General features: G+C 40.6%; 1 protein-coding gene across 2 annotated transcripts in view; it reads right to left on the bottom strand.

Annotated features, from left to right (window-relative positions):
* Positions 1-5,339: 5,339 nt before the first annotated feature.
* IKBIP (IKBKB interacting protein) overlaps positions 5,340-21,663 on the bottom strand; it is a 138,874-nt gene continuing 122,550 nt past the window's right edge. The window contains exon 3 of one of the 2 annotated variants that reach the window (XM_078678281.1): positions 5,340-7,505. In XM_078678281.1, coding sequence (XP_078534407.1) covers positions 6,747-7,505 — 759 coding nt within the window. In that variant the 3' untranslated portion in view covers positions 5,340-6,746. Of the gene's footprint in view, positions 7,506-18,014; positions 20,147-21,663 lie in introns of those variants that run through there. The other variant, XM_078678271.1, reaches the window with a different exon arrangement.

Genomic DNA, 21,663 nt, shown 5'->3' with positions numbered 1-21,663 from the left:
ACAACTCACTACTCTAGTCACTACTCTGCACTCACTACTCTACTCACTTCTCACTACCCTACTCACTACTCTGCACTCACTACTCACTACTCTACTCACTACTCTACTCTCTACTCACTACTCTACTCACTACTCTACTCACTATGAGATGGAACTTTTCTCATTCTCAAAGTACCTTTCATAGGAATACATGTTGAGCTACTCAAAGAGCGGCAGTGAGACTGACAACAAGTACCAATAAAGAACGTAAAAAGACGTGGTGTTTTATGAACGAGAATTTAGTTCAGTTGTTCTAAATCTTAAATGCTGCCTTGAGCAGTTTGTATTAGGAACATTTAATTGTCAGGTCAAAATTGCATTTTAAAATATGCTGCTTAAGTTTTATTAAAAATAAACGTTGTACTTTTTCGTGTATAAATTCCTTATAATGCGACATGGGTAATAGTTATAAATTAGCCAAATATGCATTGTTCAATTACGCTGAGAAAAAAGGCGATAATGACAGTCGGGTGTTATCACTCCAGATTCCCAGGCTGCTCATTTGGAAGAATTCGCGATATTCCATAGACATTTATTTTTTTTTGTATATTTTTACCATCTTAAAGTCGTGCTTGAGGTGAGGAAATCCTTTCTTCAAAATCACGGATCAATCGCACTTGAGGAAATACCAACTAACAACACTGACACTTGAGGGTCTATATCATCACATCAGCTCTTTGATAACTTCTCATAACCGTGTTTACAATCATGTGTCAGTATTATTTACGGTTTATCCAAGCAGACAATTTTGGCACATACGAAGAGAGCTGTTAAAGCAATGAATGGCTGGGCCTTTTCTAATAAACAGGGAAGCTGCACATAGTGCCAGTGATTTTCTCTATTTACATTCCGATAAATAACAGCAGGAACTGTCCAGACCAATATGCAAGTTCACAAGTTTCAAGTGTGTGTTCTTGAGTCAATTGGTAGCCTGACGGAATTTAGACATCATAACTGCCTGTTTTGGTTGTTTGAAATAACATTGCGATGTTGGAGGCGTCATGTCACTTCGTGTTCGTGGGGAGACGGGGGCTCCTTCTCGTACTGCTGGAAGGGGCGTGGGCATGAATGGGGGCGCCGTGGGGATGGGACTGTGCAGGGCCTGTGAAGTCACTGGCCAAAGCTTTCCGGGGCGGTGTGTGCAGGGCGCGCTGACAGCCCGGCCGCGGCCGCCCTTCTTTGCCGCTTCCCGGGGCTGTTTCTCCAAACGGAATAGCTTTGTTCCCTAGATGGATCCGGCTGGCGGCAGATTCTTATAATAACAAATATAGTCATGAAAATGAGATACAAAAAGTCACGAAATTACAATAAAAGCGGGGTTCCCGTAACGGAAGAGAAGGGAGCCAGGCAGCGCGCTGCCCGGGTCCTGGACTGGTAATTGAGCCCGAGCCGATGATGTCTAAATCAGGCGGGGAGACGGGGGTGAGCCAGAGAGCGGCAGAGCAGCTCCCCGGGCCGGCAGGAAGGAGCCGCACACGGCGTCTATGCCTGTGTGCACGTGAGGAGGACGCGCGCCCGACAAACACACTGCTAGATGGTGAACGCGCGCACACCATCTGGAATGCATTACACGGCCACCCGGACAGCTCCTAATTAAGATGAATGCACTTTCGAGCACGTAACCGCACGAAATATGCCCAAAATGGCGCCCGAACATTACAACTGCCCAATAGCATCAAGACTACTAAAAATACATCACCGCGAACACCAATGACCATTCAGATAATAAAAAAATTCAGGAATGTGTCTTTCCCGAGGCCTTAACACACTTTTTTTTTCTTTCTGTAGTAATAGGATCTCAGGCTCCGCCCGAGCCCTAAAAAAGGAGATAGAAAAGATCCCAAAAGTTATCGGCTAATAGCCCTTCTAGACAACGAGGCAAAGTACTATGTAGGCCTCCTACTTCAGGAACTAACTCTATGGGTAGAAGGCACTTCAACAATCCCGTTTAACCAAACCGGCTTCCGGAAAAACATGGGGACATCTACCAACATCCTAGCCCTGTCACTACTGATCGACTCAGCCCAAGAGGGAAACTATCCCTTGTACCTGTGTTTCATAGACTATAGAGCTGCATTCGACCGGGTAGACAGAAACCTGTTGTGGAAAAAACTGAAAAGAATGAACATCCCAGACGATCTACTGTCCAGGTCAAACTAGGCCCTGGAGAGTTCCTAACTAAGGAAATTCAAACTTACACAGGAGTAAAACAAGGCTGTGTGTTAGCGCCAACCCTATTCAACCTCTTTATGGCCGACCTTTCCATAAAACTTAACGCTAATAACTCGCAAGCTCCAAAACTAGGGGGCAAACAGCTTTCCTGCCTATTCTACGCCGATGACCTGAAAGCACCGCCCGCTGCAATGCAAAAAAATGCATGTTGTGCGTTTCAAAGCACAACATGACAGGCACCGCGCGGTGCCTGCCATGTTGTATTTTGAAACGCGGTACCCCCGATGTGCTCCCCCCACCCTCCCTTCACCCTGTGGGCCCGCAACGGGCCCCCAAAGCAAGGACTATATGACTTTTCGTGGCGGCATTGCCGCCACGTAAAGGCATTCCCCTCAGCCCATCCTAATGTGGCTGGCGGTGTCTGATAGACACCGCCACCATATTAGACCTTTTCCGGCGCTGTCGCCTTGCGACTGCTGCGGAAAAGCGGCGGGCGGTCTTCCCATCCGCCACGGTCCCCCCCGCCATTATTATATGGCGGGGGGAAATAGGTGGTGGACGGGCAAGGATGGCGGACGGATCGCCACCACCTGCATGGCGGTGGCGATCCGTCCGCCATCATAATTGACCCCTATGTTTTCTTGACCCTTGTGGTTCTAGACAACTACAGGATACTTGTGGCCTTCCTTTAATCTGGCAGCTGATATCCTATGTACTCCATTATGTTCTTCCCAAACTTGAATACTTCAGGATAACAAGTTAAATCATGCTGTCTGAATTTCGACAAAATAGGTTACAGGACTTCAATGTAATTACGGACGTTTAGAATAAGTGAAAATATCATGCAGATGTATCACAACATAGGTGCAATGGATTCCGGCCGGGACAATTGTCAATAAGCCTCTGCAACACTGCCAGAGCATTGCATAGCCCAAAAGGTATTAAGCTATACTCAAATTGTCCACAGGAAGGGAGAAAGGCAGTCTTTCATTCATCACCTTGTTTAATCCGAAAAAGATTGCTTCGCAAACAAATGATGGACGGAATGCTGAATAAATCCTACATTCACTCCCAGTCCAAAGATCTGAGTTCAATCTATCGTTCTATTGCTCACCATGCCACCGCAGTTTAGACCCAGCCATATGTAAATCAGTCTTGATCCTGTGCCTCAAGGCAACAGTCCAGAACGAACTGCCAAGCCAGGTTCTTCCTGGACTGGAAACAAGCATCCTGGGACCGGTTTCTGGGTATTACCCTGCATCAGCCAGGCTAGCTTGAATCCAGTGGCACAGTGAGCAAGGGACCCAAGTCTGGGCATACCCATCCCACTTAGGGTGAAAAGTGCTACGCAAACAAATGATGGGCGGAATGCTGAATAAATCATACATTCACCCCCAGTCAAGAGAAACCGGTCCTAGGGTGCTTGCTTCCAGGGAGGACCGGTCTTGGCAGGTCAGGCTGGACTGTTCCCATAAAGCACAGGGTCAAGACTGATTTGCATATGCCTGGGGTGGCATGGTGAGCAAAAGAATGATGGATTTAACCCAGATCTTTTGATTAGGGATGAATGTTTTGATTTGTTCTGCATTACGTCCATCAATTGCGTGGCTTTTGCTTTCTCACCCTAAGTGCGCCAGGTATGCCCAGATGTGGGTCCCGAGCTCACTGACAAGCTATCCTGGCTGATAAGGCGTGAAACTCCGAAACCGATCCTAGGATGCTTGTTTCCAGTCCAGGGAGGACCTGGCTTAGCAGTTCGGGCTGGACTGTTCCCATGAGGCACAGGGTCGATTGATTTGCATATGGCCAGGTCTAAACTGGGGTGTCATGGTTAGCAAAAGAATGATGGATTTAACCCAGATCTCTTGACCCGGGGTGAATGTTTTGATTTGTTCTGCATTCCGTCCATCAATTGTGTGTCTTTTCCTTTCTAATCAGAAGAAAATGGCATGTACCACAAAGATTACATTTTGTGATAATGGTGGCCCCAGACATTGACTCAACAACATCCTTGATAAGGTATAGGAGTCTTTTGAAGATTATCTTGTTCAGCCTGCATTACTCAACACAGGGTTGAAGATCCAAAATCTTTACAGGAGTGAAAAACATGGGAGTTCATGCAGGAGATGTGGAATGGATTATCAAACCATTCTCTAGGTTGTCTTGCAGGTATTCCTTTAATTGTTTCTTCTTCTGTGACAAAGGGTATATGCGGTCAAACAGTACAGAAGAAGCACTAATTAATATCGATATTGAACAACCAAATTCCCTTATAGGAGAAACGGGAAAGACCACTGGCTTCTGAAAAATCTGCTTAGATGTAATATCAATCTGGACTGAGGACAAGAAATCCTATATGTTGAAGGAACATCTCTATGGGATTCTCTTCCCCTACACATTTTCTCCGAAGCCGATCAGAAGAAGGTGTGTAACCTATAAACTTGATAGTGTTCCTCCAAATCTGAATTAAAACAACTCCACAGGGATTCTCTTTTTGGGTAGTGTAGGACTAAAAGAATAGGCTATACCTATCGCCCTTGCAAATAAATCAAAAGAAAAATATATTGTTGGAAAGGGAAGATTGTGCATCAGATAACAACATGGAACCTTAAATGTTGTTATTATTGTGGCCAGGACATGATCCGCCGACAGGTAAGCTAGAGGTATATTTCTTTATCAGAGCCACATTTGTCCTGCATGTGAAGGCCACTGATCTCATCCATTCTAAATATAAAATGTCCAGAAGCTTTTACTGGCATAGGCGATTTTCACAATCAACACACAGATATCCTGAGATGAGGAAATCAATATATTAGCCACAATACCATGGTTTGACAGTACAGAGAAGCAGAGACCATGATGAGGATGCTTATGTTCTTTGGCACTCGGAAGGTCCCAAACAAAACGTAATGTGCTTGCACGAGTGCATCATCCCTGAAACAGTGTTACAATGGGCATAGCTTTCTGATGGGCTTCGCCTACTGCACATATAACACAAACTTGACTGCAATTGTTTGCTCACACACTACACTTAGATTGCTATTTATTTCTGGTACATTATAATTGGCAGATGCTTCATGAGACATTTCCACAAGACTCCGTAATCTGGCAGGCAATACTTCTCCTAGTACAGTAAACTCCTTTATTAATACTTACACCAAAGTAATTTGTATGAGCATACACACTCAATCCTTGCCACTTTCAGGATGCTTTGGTTAAAATGCTTTGTTTTTTTTCTGTAGTTAATTGCTATGCTAACAGTTCCGAATTCTCTGTGTGGGAGCAATTTTATACTCTGCTGTGAGAAAAATGTAAAAGTTTCATCTGCAGCGTCAGCTGTGCCTGCCGCTCCAATCACCGAATATTCTATCTGTGCATTGACTGCTACAATTGTCTCCATGAGTTATGGTTTAATGTTTTTTATTTCAATTGTAGCAGGCCTGTTTTAAGTTTCTCATCTGAGGCTATTGGAGTAAAAACAAAAGCAAATGATAATGGATCGTTGTTAGAGACTGGGGAGGCCCGTTTTAGTTGTACCCATGATGGGCACAACTGACCAAAGTAACAGGCAGTGCTCCTATTGTGAGGTCGTGACTCTTCTCTTTGTGACGTACCTAGTTATTTTCTTTGCTACGATTTTTTTTTTTACTTTTCTTTTAACGCTGTGGTTTCCTCAGTCAATTCTAAGTAATGGCTCTATTATATTCCCTTAAATAGCTGACTTTGAGAAGTAAAAGTGCTTTCTAAATAGACCAAAATCTAAGCATCTATGTAAGACTTTGCTTAATCTTAAGACTTATCTTCTACTACTCTCGATATTTAGAACATAACTTTCCCTACCACACACTACATTTTGGTAATATATTGAATAACGTTTAGCTGGAAAAAACTGGTAGATTTTGCACTACACTCCCAGGATAAGAAAATAGCCACCCTCTCTGAATCCCGATTAAGTTAATTTACATATAAATGCAAAGATAGAGACGAGAACCTTCGTCTGACATCCTCAGAGGGATATGTTGCACAAATAAAAATGAATGCATTAATTACACAGTAAATATACTCAGAATGAAGAAAATAGGTTCACAGTGCTTCTATAGTGAACTACAAATCTGAAAATGGCATCCAGATGTTTGAGGCAGGATGACTTGATACAAAAGTTCACTGTATAAAATAAATTAGTTAGATTTGCACAAATATTTAAGAAAAACTGAACTCAATTTAAAATACTTGTGTAGGTATTGATTTAAACATTTCCATTTTTTAACAACAATACAACATTTCCATTTTTAAATATAGAATAAAACAATACAGAATAAAAAGATTTCCAATTTTATATTTCTACTTCAGTTTCTATTGTAGAAACGTTTTTTAAATCAATTTGATAGATAAGACGCCTCACTATCTGATCATATAAATACCCCCCCAAAAGACAACAAGACTAGGGGCTCTTAACCACGCCTCTCAGCAGTGTTTGACACACAGTTTTTTTTTAGCAATGCTTAGGAAGCAAAACTGTAAATTCTGTTTGCTGATTATGAATTATTTTCTGATAAATGTATTACTTTATCTTTCATGTCATTAACATTTGTAGTAACCTGACTCAAATGCGATAGTTTCTCATTCAATGTGGCAATTTCCTCTTCTCTTTGTAATAAGTCAGAAGCAAGTCTACCAATCCGCAATGTCAGATCATGCACGACTGGGTTCAAAAGAGCAAAGTCATTTTTCATGTTATGTACTTTGGGTTTTAAGTCCTTCACAAAAGTTAGTGTCTTCAGAACTCTGACTCTGTCACCTTGTATATTTAACAGTGTGCCCGAATGCTTCTTAAAATCATCCAAGAGTTCAGAAAATTTCTTTTTGATTATGTCAATTCTTTCGGAATTTCTTGTCACTGAACTTCTTAGTTCTGTGATACGTTCAATGTTGCTTGCAAGTAAATTACCAATGTGTTGTTCTGTTTTTTTCACAACTTTTTCTAGTTTACTTTCAAGTTCTTGCACAGAATCAGTCAATGTGTTCACATCTGAACCTAAACCAGAAATGCGCCGGATGTCAGTTTTCACAACAGTGATCTTCCCAGACACCTCAGTTGTTACAGACGCAGAGCTTTGTTCCATTTTTATGACTTTTTGAGAAAGAGTGGTCATGTTCTTTTGCAGCTGTTCTCGTTTATCTGTCAGGGTTTTGGCCAATCCTTTAATGGTGAGAATATCCTGCTGCATGTATTCTATATTTTCAGGAATGAGCAACTTCTTCTGGTGGTCCATTATATTTTGAGATTCTTCACACTAAAGCAAAAAAGAATATTGACATCAATAGAGGATAATTATTACTCTGCAAGCAGAATAAAACAGCAAAATAGTCACCCTTTCGAAATGTGAAATCACAGATTTGGAGATAACAAACAGAAAATTGTGCAAAGAAAATTAAACCACAGTACGTCTATAAACTGGCTATCTGAATTACAGTCACACAACAGAAGTGAAAATTGAAATAAATTAATTAAACCTTGAGAATAAATAGTATTAAAGATTAGTTTTGCATATAAAAAGTATATATGGTGGATCACAGCTCAAAAATGGAAATTTCTCTTTGCCACATAGAAAACACAAAAACCTAATTCATGGGGTGCACAATTACAAGATAGTTGCAAAAGACCGTGCTAGTGTAAATAAAAAAAATTTGTTGTGAAAATAGTACTTTAGCGATAAAACCAGAATACACATGTTTTTTACTGTACAAGGTGTGATTGATCATAAAGAAAAAGTAGCAAAACTTTTGACATTAGAGGAAATTAACGGGAATAGGATGGAAGATGATTCTTCCTTTTCAGTTGTGTAATTTTTTTTTTTTTTTAACTAATTACACTTCTATGACCATTTCTGAAAATAGAACTTTAGCGGTTAAATCAAGGGCTGCCATACATAATAAATGGTTTGATTGATAGGGAAAAATCCAATTTGTTTCCCACATGAAAACCGAATCCTATTATAGCAGACAGTGAGTGAATAAGAATACTGGGAAAAAACTCACCTCTAGAAGTGCGTATGTGTGGATGGTACAGAGGTAGCCATGTCACCAGTATCTAGCCTCCATGCTTGATCAACAAGTGGTCTGAGGCAGTTAATGTCGTGAATTAACGGGAACCAACTGTTACAACGCATGCATTACAATGCATGCTTTTACCCTGCATATCCATTACAACGAAAATGGCTTGCTGTAGGGGGTATAAGGTGTTAGATTTAACTCCAAAACCTTCCCTACTGTTGCACAGACTGGAGTTGGATTAGTAAACTATACTATTCCAAACTCCAGCGCACCCCGACAGCAAGTTGGGGTAAAAAATTGCTTTGCAACGGCATTCAGAGTAAAAGCATGCATTGTAAAGTCATACAACCGAATTAACTGGTCCTGGATGGTACTAATCTGCAGGCTGGGTCGGAGTGGCTGTTACTAAGAGGGGAAGTTGGAGTGGCACTGGAGGTGAAACAAGCGGAGGGAGAGGACAACAGCTGAGTCTGCATGGGTAGGTAGTTACTGTAATTGCCTTGCATGTGATGCTATAGTGAGCAGCAGACAGAGCTCAAAATGGATATTTCCTAAGGGAACCCATCAACTGGCCAATGCTGCACCACTTTGTGATTTGTACGTGCTATTTGATTATCTTGCATTACTTGTAAAACTTAGCATACTAGTTCCTCCATGCATGACCAAAAACATGCATGCTCATACCTCACTAGTAGGGCATTTAGTGTTTCCCTCATTCAGGTTGTTAATGGCACACAATACGTTTCCAGGTGTAGAGTCCTTTAATGTGAAATACAATTCTAAACACTGTGATCTGGTTGGTGCCGAGTTACTATGCTTAAGTTAGCAGTGAAGAGGCAGAAATTTTAGTGCTACAAGGCTCAAGAGGTAGAGTGGACAACACAAGCTGCATCCCCAGTTGAAGTTCTTATCTGTGATCTGACTGTAAGGGTTGTAGTGGCCTGCCACAAGAGGGGGGGGCCTATAGATAAGTATCTAGAGAAGAACTGATGAAAGGGAGGAGTGCATCTACCTCTAACTACTTGGTAGCCACTTTATAAATGTGAAAGTAATACCAGAAGTGAAATGAAACTGCGCTTCACACAGTTCTATGCTGTGCTAACCAATGCAAACTTTTAAGAAATTCCTACTAGCACTGCAATATGTGAAAATGAAATGCTACCAGAGGAACCATTTAGCTTCATTAAAAAATTGCTTTAAAATATGTATATGTATGAAGCTACCATTCCACTCAGATACTGATCAATAATAATATTTAGGATACCTTTCATCTCCTGATGTTGCCGTGTTGAGCGTTTGCACTGAGATTCTTGTCGACTCAAGTGGTAAATAAACAGAAGTTTAACATCACTGCTTAATATACTATGGTTGGGATCTGCTTGAGCCAGAATAATACCCTTCAATGGAGACACTAAATGTCAACTAATGGCTTGATAGAGCAACCTGTAAGGCCCTTGTTTTGCAGTTGGGGCAATAAAATTGAAATGGTGAAAGATTTGTTGCTGAGGTGACACCAAAGGGAATGCTAAAATGACTTGAGGAGTGCCTCCCGTACATCTGAGGCAGAGACCAAATCACCAAACATTGTGCTGTTGTTCACAAAGCAATGTGCCTTCTCAATTATGATGAATTTTGATTGAAGCAGGACAAATAATTTAGGTTTGTGGTGGACTAGGATACAAAATGTTTCAGGGAGAGTTAGTTTGGTTCTAGTTTATATGTAGATAGGCTAGGTTCTGCATGCACGTAGATGTAAATATAAGATAGTTAATTAATTTTAATCTGTAAATGGGATACATAATATGAAGTAAAATGTTTGGAAATTGATATTCCAGGGCTAGATTTTATGTACTCCAAATGTTACTATAGACTTGTATCAGTTTGATGGTAGCTTCCCCCACATAAATATATTTCAAGCAACTCTTAAAGAAGCTGATTGGTTTCCTTTAGGAGCATTCCATATTCAGACTGTCTAACCCAGAAACCAAGGTGATTATTGGGTAGTTCTAAATGTTTAAGGTTCCCCAATATAGGTCAAACAAATATTTGTTTTGACCTTCGACTTCGCAACACCTTTATTTTCTGAACTAACTTTAAAGTCCAAAAAAGTCTTCTATTAGAATATTGTGCTATAAATATTGTCCTACAAAAGTGCTGTAGCCAGACTGTCATATCGTAAAAGCAACCATATATAGGTAAGTATAGATTTCCAATTCCCAACCCCATAAATATGTACCATAACAATATAAACATTTTTGAGGTACAAAAATGATGCCACTTTTACTTTGTCAGTTCTTACCGTGGTGGTGTATTCTGGACTTGGCTACTTGAAAATTCTTGAGAATGATGCAGAAAGCAATTAATCAACTTACCTAGATCTTTAGTAGTCACTCATAGTTCATGGAAATCCAGTAATCCACACTACTAATCAGAAGGTGGATGACTATCCCAGTGTATAAATAACAGATTTCAGGAAAAGAAATGGACCTTAAATATAATGGAAGTGCACCCACAGTTTCTTTGTAAGTACTCACATAATTGAAAAACGTTCTGAGAACCATAGGAAGAACCATAGGAAGAAACTTCAAAACAACCAACAACATACCATTGAAACACAGAGAACTGGTTTTCCTTGCTTCTGAAATTTTGAATTTCTATGTGAAGAATAGCAGGACACCTAGAGATATGATCATTGTTTCTGCCAGACAGGATATTTTTGCAGATACTTTAAATGGTAAGCATTATACAGTAAACACGGGATGGCCTTTATAAAATGCCAATAAAGCGGTCGCAGATTGATTTTGAGCTCTGGCTTTCAGGTCCCCTACCCACATCCAGGAAGGGGAGAGAACATACTGAACTTAATGGATCCTTCGAGGATTAAACTCCACATGACCAACAATACAAGCAATTAAGCCACTGTTATTGAGCCATTGTACAGTGCTGTCCACAGCTTTAATTGACAGCTATTCTCAACATACTAGAAAATGAAGGCTATATGTAAGACAAAAGATTGAATACTCTGAAGTGCTCACGAATAACCAGACAAAGTGTGGAATCAAAGGAACATTTACAGTGTTACAGAGGAAGAAAGAAGTTGGATATTAATAGAGTGACTTGTGAAGAGAATGGTGTGTGGAGCCTAGAAAAGAAGAGAAGCAAAAAGAGAAAGAGTTACAAAATGTGCACCGGCTCGCTCTTTTAACTCAGTTCAGTAGTTCCTTGCTAGTACAGTTATCCTTTCTCTTCTTGTGGAACATTACATTTTTAAATAAGTACTGGCTAAGCAGTCAACACTCTCTTGAAAGGGACAGTTGTAGTCTTTTAGTTTCAGCGAGCATTTGTGGTGTTATTCCTCTCTGACGCTAATTAGCTTATACACTGGTTCTTTAATAGCACATCCTCAATGTTTCAACATAAAATAAACAGAAGTAGGGAAGAGAAGTATTTTGAATCTTTTTTATTTCATATTGTTGAGATTATAACAGCATGAACATTGTACTAAGCAGCCTTAGGTTGGTACACAGTTGTTCAGTCACACCTATTGCAAGTAGTTGGGACAACTCATTTAGGAACTATATTATACAACATTTGAAGACCATTCTGTACGTTATGCAGATACTTAAAAGGTGGCAGAATGTATAGATAGGTTATATAATACATGTTGTGTTGTACATTTAAATCCTACATTCATCAATCAGGTTGTTTCAAACTACATCACAAGACTGATGCTGTTCACCTGAAACACTATCCTCCTAAGAATTTCTGTGGGTTTTAAACTCTATGTAAACATGTATAATTGATTTGTTTATGCCTATAATTAATGGAGATCACCTCTGTCAGGCCACACCAGTACTACCACTGAACATCACTTATTTCAGTTCCAGGTCCTGTACCCACATTCTGGAAGAAATATTATTGAAAAATGCTTCATTAATATGTTGTATAATTATCACACCCATCCTCTTACGGTTGTGGCACATATTTGGGAGAGGAAATGTATCAAATCCAGTCTTTGTTGCCTGACGGAGTCTATAGTAAGGGATGTGATCAGGACCATTTGCTAAATTATTATTGTAATGAAGTTATTGTTACCAAGATGTATTCCACACAAGGGAAGAAATGGATGACCTACACTAGGCATAGCTGGTGAATTTAACTGTATGAGCCCAGCAGCCTTCATCATTTCCCAGAATACCCAGTACTTACAACAGACAATTTGTCTGACACAGATGGGCTTGGATTGCTTATGCATGAGAGTTGTCTGGAGTGAAGGCTGTTCGAGTTTGTCCCTTTGAATTGGTATGTGAGGTAATCTCTATTCCGTAGGAAACTAGTGAATTGCAAAGTGAGATTGTGCCACATAATAGAAGCAGGCAAGATCCAGCATCACAAAGCCCCCTTTGTCATATGGCAAGGTCAGGACGTCCTAGCTTTTTTAAGAATGGTTACCTACCCAAATCAGTCTAAATAATAGTGAGTATAGTCTACAAATAAGTTTTTTGTTTTTTTAAAGGAATATGAATATCGGTTAATAGGCACAAAAATGTGGGTAGTCCTAACGTATGGTATTCGCTACTCTACTTGTCATGAAAAGAGGTAGTTTTATCCAGCAATCTATTTCAGAAGAGAGGTTGTCATTACAGGGCCAAAGGGGGGTTTAGATGAGTATTAAAACAGCTCGAAACATACAACCACTCTCTACCCAATGAAAGTACATTTACAATATTACAAAAGAGAAATAGGGTCAGATGATTAAAGTGAAACAACTCCAGTAAAATATTAAGCTTGATTACATATCATCCTTTTGGGGGTGACTGGACTTTGGCATCAAGTAAATGCCTAATAACAAATCTTGTAAAAAGGACAAGTTGACAAGTGATAATCATGTTGTGACAGTCAGGGAAGAAACTCCACTGCTCTTGCTTTCTGTACCCACTTCCCAGTCCAGTCTATCCATATAGGATTACCTGAGCATAGTGTGAATTATTTCGTTTATGTTCATGCAACCACTTGGTTAATTTTCTCAATGCAAAAATATTTGTCAGTGATAAATGTCTTCGCAATTTGGTTTGCTTCGATTTCAAATGTCCATATAATTAATGTTTCTCCATATTGTATTCATGCGCAACGTGTAAATGCTATACCATAATAAATATACTTGAATATATGTTTAATGGGCACTTAATAAACAAATTAACCACTCATTGAAGACATTTCTGACTTGAGCAAGCATATTGATAACGTGTTTTACGTCATTGTTTAAAATATGACGAAAGTTATCTAGGACCTACGAAGTAGATGCCATTTTTCAAAACTTTGTGTTTTACTGCATCTTTGCTAACAAGTGCAACACTCCTAAACTATCCTTACATAAACAAAGCATTTCTAAATTCATATAAAATATGGTCACATAGACTTGCAAAGGTAGTCTTTCTAACCCTTGAATATTGCTGCTATTTAATATTCAGATGTGTTACGTATCAAATCTGATACTCAAATATAAAAAATAATACTATAATGCTTAGATAATCATTAGACATCTTTTGGTCCGCATCTAAAATCAAATCAAATATACACTGCCAAAAGTCAAACATATGGGGCCAGATGTAGGTAATTCCCATTTACTGATTCATAAATACCGTCTCATACCGAATCGGTATTTCAGAATCGGTAAATGGTATGTAGGTAAAAAAAAAAATATATATATATATATATATATATATATATATATATATATATATATATAATAAAAAAAATTTTAAAAAAAAATCGGTAAAACTTACCGATTCGGTATGACTCGGTATCTCAAATCGGTAATTACCGAATCGGACAATTCCGAGTCGGTAAATTCAGAATCGGTGAAACCCAAGCATCCCATAGGAATGAATGGGATTTACCGAATCGGATTTTACCGAATCGGATTTTTCCGATTCGGAATTTACCGAATCGGTAATTACCGAATCGGATGTTTGAAAAACGGCATGTGAGCCTGCCAACCAATCAGGGACACCCTACACACCCCACAACCAAGGCCCTGAGAATCCAACCAATCAGATTGAAGCACCCCTCCCCAGTACCTGGGAGTGGCCACACCCATGCAGGTGCACACCAACAGAACAAACAATTTAGCAGAGGTGAGAGGAGCCGAGCATCCACAGGCAAGCAGTGCTACAGAATGGAGTCACATGAAGGCCAAAAGGATGGTGGGGAGAGAAAAAGGAAGATAAAGTTCAGCCCAGAAGAACTACAGGTGGCTGTAGAAGAAATTGTAAGCCACTACAGCCAAATTTTCGGGAGACAGTCTCTGCATGTTGCAGAGACTGTGAAGAGGAACCTTTAGATTGCCATACAGGGCAAAGTGAATGCCATTGGTGTGACCCACCGGGAGATTGAGGACATCAAAAAACGATGGTATGACCTGCGCATCGTAACAAAGAAAAAGATTGCAGCCCAAAAAAAGGATGCTGGTGGGACTGGAGGTGGCAGGAGCAAAGTACCAAAGCTGACAGCGATGGAGGAGCTTGTGGAAACCACCATGGAGCCAGAATGCATCCATGGGATAGGAGACCTGGACAGTACAGCAAAAGCTACAAAGAAACATGGTAAGAGGCATGTACCCTAATCCACAACCATCAACCTGACCCCGTACCCCACTGTGTAGAATCATCACACTGCATTACAGCTCATACTTGGTGGCAGCAATGCATCATGGTAGACGTAGTCATGAATACATAGATGCAAAGCATACACCACATGACTCTGCAAGGCATGCCACACACATCACCAAACACACAATGTGCACTGGTTAAATGTGTGTAGACTATTCATTTAAGAACTACACACAGATGAACAACAACATTGACCCTATGTCAATTTCATTCCACAGGAGAGTCCTCACGCAGTTCAGCACCAGCAACTAAGAGAGGGGAGAAAGAGAAGAAAAAACTGGTCACAGTGCTGTAGAAGGAGGCAACAACACCCAGGAAGCCTCATCACAAGACCGACCCACAACACCTGTCCCACTATCCCCTTTGTTGTTTGGATCTCCTGACTTGTCAAGCACACCCATTGCAATGTCCAAGGTGTCCATGCAGGGAGGGGCAAGTAGGCATGAGGAGCCCCCTCAGAGGATCCTGCAAACCTCTGAATCGGAGGATGAGGATGTTGTACCGCAAACAAATGCACCTGTGGCTGACAGGGCTAGACCACAGATTGCAGCAGGCGCTGCGCGCACCAGTGTTCTTGGCAGGAGGGCGCGTGAGGGTGGGGAGGGGCAGGAAGGGGAGAGCGTCTTCTGTGGCCTGGAGGGCACAATGGTAAAAGTACAGCGCCAGCAGGCCAAAGCACTGTTAGCCATGCATAGGCAGGTTCGCTGCATGAACAATAAAATGACCAACATGGACAAGGGTATAGGCCACATAGCATCTAGTTTGGAGGCAATATCAAAGGGGATAACAGACATCTCCACATACATGGGTGTACTGTCGGATAAGTTGGACAGGGATCATCTACAGCGTGGCAGGGATCGGCAGTATATGCGCCAGCAAACAAAGGCAATGAACAGATTTGCTTCACGTACGTCACTACTGTGCCGACGCTCTATATCCATGCAGGATGCAATTGTGGACTGCTGCACAGACTTGACACGGGGCATGGGAAGAGTGACCCCTGCGATGGAGCAGATGCTCAACACAAACACAGGCAATGCTGGTGACACTGGTGTGGAGGAGACAGAGGGGTCAACCAGCAGGAGTGGCTCCAGCACACCTGTACCGGAGGTGCGCAGGAGCGGCAGGCGCAGCCATGCTGAGTCAGGCCCCAGCAGAGAATCTGAAAGCCAGGCACATCAATCGCGCAATGTAGTGCGTGGACGTAAGCACTGACCTATGCTGCAGATTGACACAACTGCACACAGTGACGGCAACGGAGCAGGAGCAGCCAGAGACATAGACTTTGATGTATGATGCCTTTTCCGATGTGACAATGATGATGTAGTGAATATTAAACTACACTTGTCAAACACTATACCCGTCTATGTGTCATACATTACCTAGAAATATCGACGTGTAATTTCTGTCCGTCTCAATCTACCATCTATTGCTGCTGGTCCTGTTGCCTGGGGCTCTGCATGTTCTTTTTTTTTTTTAAACACTTTATTAAGGCATATGTTGCAAACCACAGTATCATATGAAGAAAACAGTGCCATGGTACAGAGTCTGTACGTAAGGCGGTTAAGTAGCTTAATCAGCAGATCGATGAGTACAGCAATACAAACATCCGGGTTGCACAGGCTCTGCATGTTCTTGGTCATCATCAATGTTCTCGTCCACCTCTGTGCCTTCCTTGGTGGCAAGATTGTGCAAAATGGCAGAGGTCACTATTATCTTGCAACACAGGATGGGGGTGTACGGTCGAGCACCTCCACTCTGCTCTTGAGGAGACCAAATGTTCGCTCCACTACATTGCGAGTTGACCTGTGTGCCACATTGTATCGCCTTTCGGCTCTGTTAGTTGGGTTGAGGTACGGTGTGAGCACAAAGGAACGCAGGGCATATGCACTATCACCTGGGAGGGAATGAGAGGTACATGAGTTACAATCACATTACACATTCAGCTGCCACTCATTACAGGGTGTCTTACACTTATTTACCTAGCAGATATCCATCTCCAAAATCTCCAGCAACTAGCCGTGTGTATATTCCGCTGTTCTGGAAAATGTAGGAGTCGTGCGTGCTCCCTGGAAATTTGGCCACTATGTCGGTGATGATGTTGCCTGCATTGTATATCACCTGCACATTGATGGAGTGCGTAGACTTACGGTTTCTGTAGATGTGTTCGGTGGCTGCAGGTGGGCATAGGGGAATGTGGGTGCCATCTATGCAGCCTATCACATGCGGGAAGTGTGCCAGTCCATAAAAGTCCGTTTTTGTTTTGGCAAGTTCCGCAGGTGTGTCAGGGAACCGGATGTAATGTCCAATTCTCTGCGTCATGGCATCCAGAAACTTCCTGAAAAAACGGGACAGACAGCTCTGGGATACACTACCTACTGCAGCTATCACACTCTGGTAGCTCCCAGAGGCAAGCAGGTGTAAGCTACATAGCACCTGGACATGGGGTGGGATGGCGTGGGCCCTAGGTGTGGGGTGTTCCAGGTATGGGTGGAGGTCCCTTATTAGGTCCCTTATTACGTCCATGATGGTTCTGGGGTGCAGCCTGTACCTCTGGAGTATCTCAGGCTCAGTCAATTGGGACAGAGTGATCCTCTGCCTGTACACCTGCTCCTCCCTTATCCATACCCTCAGACCTGCAGCCTGTAGCCTTCGCCTCCTCGCAATCACATAGAGTGCCGCCATTTTTGCAACACTGTTGCATTTTGGGCCCTTTTTTATAGCCTGCACATGGTTACCACCGGCTTTCAGTCCATGGTAAATACCGACTCTTAAATACCGAATTTCATTAAATTCGGAATTTTTGTCCTTTCCTACATCTCGATGGGCATTTTTTCCGATTTCTTATTTACCGATTCGGTGAATAAGGACTCGGTAAATAAGGTATCGGTAAATACCGATTCGGTAAATATGTATTCGGGAAATACAGAATCGGTATTTTACCGATTCATATTTTCCGAATCGGTACTTTTTTGTCACCTACATCTCATTTTCTCAATACCGGTCGGTAACAGCCGATTTTACCGATTTTGGGCCGTTACCAACCGGTATTTGGCTACCTACATCTGGCCCATGGTGTTTGACTGCTTTTATTTTGTTTAGTTTTATACAATGACAGATAGAAACATCAATACGTGCCTCTAGGACCTCTTTAAGGCTCGTTCAGCAACACAGAGGTGCAAGTATATAGGTGAGAAACATTTACTGAACATTCAATTGAGGCTGCACTTTTTAAACCAACAATTGGTCACCGCTTTTAACAGGTTAATCACAAACTGAATGAACTGTCCAAGTATTTAATACTTAGACCAGTGGTTCCCAACCTGTGGTCCAGGGACCCCTGAGGGTCTGCAACGGCTACTCAGGGAGTCCGCTGCTGCTTAGAAAATTAAAATAATATTAACTGGCTGTTAAAGTGTACAAAAATGGAAAAGTAAAATGTAAAATTAAAAAATCTTCTATAAATGTGAAGGAATTTGAAATGGGAGGCTAAAAATAAAGTTGCTGTTCCCAGATGATTTGTGCAATGCAAGTGTATTGAACAGAATATAGTATGGATGATTTTTGTGTATTGTTTTGCCTTTCAGGTCATCAAAACTGCTTATGCAGAAGTCTTGGGATTCCAGTAACTACTCAGTGGGGGTCCCAGGATTCAAATAATTATTTAGTGGGGGGGCCATGAACTACAGTAATGATTAAGTGGGGATCTACAGAAGTCAAAAGTTTAAGAACTTAGACTGTTATATACCAAGTGAATGGCATTTTCTGTGTGGATTCTATATAACTTTGGACGTTGTTGTACATATGCTGCAATTGTTGATACCTATATGCATAACGTATTTGTATATGAACAATATTATATGCATGTCAATCTTTTATCAAAACATATTTTGTAATCAGTAAGCCAAATTCAACTGTGCAGTATAGGACTCAACATTGATTACACACACACAAAAAATATATAGAATTTCTAAAATGATGTCACAGTGCAATTAGTGACACAACATAAAGGTCCTGTAATCCGTGCCTGTACCTTCGCCCTCTTCTCTCTAACGCATGGAGACAGCGAGAAGAGTTGCACCGGTCTTACTCCAGGTGTTTAAGAATTGTTTTCAATGATGCACAGCAGAATACATACCAATGAATTTCAAGAATTTTACATGATAAGAGTGACAACAATCATTTGAGTTTGTGTCAGACGGTAAAATTTCTGGTGATCCGAAACAGCACAAAAGAAGAAAATACATATTTTTTAATTATTTCTTCACGCCTATTTAAAATGACTTGCAAAGACATCCACACTGAAAATGAGGCAACTGAAGAAATAAAAGATTAAGTTCCAGAGAAAGATCAATGAGAGTTTCTCTTCAAAGTAAATTTCAGTTTTCATCTAAAGTCTCTGCTACTTTTGAGTTATTTTCAGCTACACCAGTTCCTTTTGTACTTGATAGTACATATTCCTGCACTCTCGTCTTTAAAACACCCAGTTCATTCTGCATTTTTAATATGCCATTGTCATACTGCATTCTTTCAAGAACCTGTTGTATCCCAAATATTTCCGAGACCGCTTTCAGCATGTTGTCTTCCATATTGAATGTCTGCATGGTTAAGTCCTCCATTTTCTTTTCAATGCCTATCAGCTCTTTGGATACTTTGAGAACTGAGCGTACAGCAGTTTCAATTATCGGAATATTACTTCTGCATTCCTCAAGTTTTGGTTCATAATCCTGGATATTTTCACTCAGTTCTGTATTTTTGGCAACCAATACACTCTGTTCAACTTCTAATTTTTCAATTGCTTTCCCATTTGAATCCAATTGTTGTTCAATGCGAAAAAGCTCATTATCTTCTTGTCTTTTCAAGGCTTTAGTATTTCTTATTGTGCTGTCATCCAACTCATTTAGCCTTTCAGACAGCAATCTAATTCCCTTTTCAGCTGTATTGATATGGGTTTTGACTTGATTGTGAATGACTCTTGCTTCAGATTTTAAAAGGTCAACATGCTTGGTCATTTCATCGAAATTAATTTTCCACAAATCTGTAAGATTTAGAAATTTCTCGTTCAAGTCTTGCATCTTTCTAGTTAGAATCTGTTCACTGTCTTGAAGATCGTGTACTAATTTGCGAATACTGGATACGTCTTCTTCTAAATGGGCAACTATTGAGATGGTTGGGATTGTTTCTTGCAGGATACCGTCAGAAGTTTGTAGCTGTAGTTTCAACACAAAAGAATGCCCATAATTTTTAGATATTTCCAAATTGTACAACTTACAGTGATACTTTATAGATAATATTTTATGGTGTATATATAAGTATATATAGATATAAATCTCTATATTTCATAAATACCATTTATCTTAGAGAGTAATGAATCAATACCTTCGTCATTCAGCTAGAAAAATCATGTATGTGTAAACTTTTATGATCAAAGATTGCTTCATCAGGCTATGTGTCAGAATGAGGCTTGAGGGTAATTGCACTTCTTTTTACTGTGCCATTCCATAGGGATGGGATGTGTATGGGAACAGTATACATTAAATAAAATCTGGTTGTGCGTTACTAGCTTTAGATAATTGCTATTTGTATTATGCATAGCAACAAAGTGCACTCAACACTACATATAGATATGTACTGTATGTTATGCTTCTTATTGTACAAAAACTCAAAACTGCACTGGCTGCAGAACTTCAATTTTACAGGGATGAGATTATGCCCAGTCATTATTGTCTTTTATGATAGCATTAAAGCGATCTATGATTTTCACCGAATGGGAAGTCTGATCTCACGGATATCCCTCCCTCCTGCTAGCGAGTCTCTAAGAATGAAAATGCATTTGGCCAATGAAAGCCCCAAAGCACAATGCTGAGCTTCACCTTTTCCCTTTGTTTAAGGGAAATGTTGACCCAGGAGAAGAGTTTGTGAACCGAGCCTCGCTCAGAAGTTCATGAATATTGGCCCAAGGTAAACAAGTACTGAGGCAAATTTAATTGTTTTACATTTTATTTTCTAAAACTCATAGGGGTCATTTGAGGAGTAGGGGGGGTCACTGGATTTTCCTCTTATCCCATTTGGCTCTTTTAATTTTTTTTTAAAAAGGATGCAGGGCTCATCTCCTCGTTCTGTAATGGAAGCTGTAAATGAGAGTTGCGGCCTGCCAATTAGCCTTTGGGTCTGCAGACCCAAACTTTATAACAGAAGTAAAACGTTCCCTTGTCCAATGGAGTCTCATTATTATTATTTTTTATTGAAGACTGTGGACAGGCCATGAACCCGAGCTCGTGGTCTGTCAGCAACTAACAGTCCAGCTCTTTCTAACTTTTAACCCTTTGAAGCTCACCTGAAAAATGTTTGTAATGGTAATTTTTTAAAAGCACTGAACGGAGTACATCAAACCCACCAAAGGCACATTTCTGGGGGCATTTCTAGTTTCCTGCTAGGAACTGGTGTATTTCCGTGCAGTGTCTTTTTCGCTAGTACAGAGCAAAGATTCCTAAGGGAGTTTGAAATCTTAAATGCAGCTTTTTTTTTTTACCCCATTTAATTTTAAGTTACCCCTGCGCCCTAATATCAAGAGGATACTAAACATGGTATCAGCCAAGTATTATGCAGATCTGTAAAACTATGCAAACGTTATTGGCAACGATTTGTAAAAAAAACAACAAAAAACTCTTGCTAGATATGTATAAAACCCGTAATTTCTTAACTGTACTTGCTAAAGGCTTGCCAA

Source organism: Lissotriton helveticus, chromosome 1_1 (genome assembly GCF_964261635.1).
Source record: "Lissotriton helveticus chromosome 1_1, aLisHel1.1, whole genome shotgun sequence".
Taxonomy (NCBI): domain Eukaryota; kingdom Metazoa; phylum Chordata; class Amphibia; order Caudata; family Salamandridae; genus Lissotriton; species Lissotriton helveticus.
This window is presented reverse-complemented; position numbering and strand designations above follow the sequence as displayed.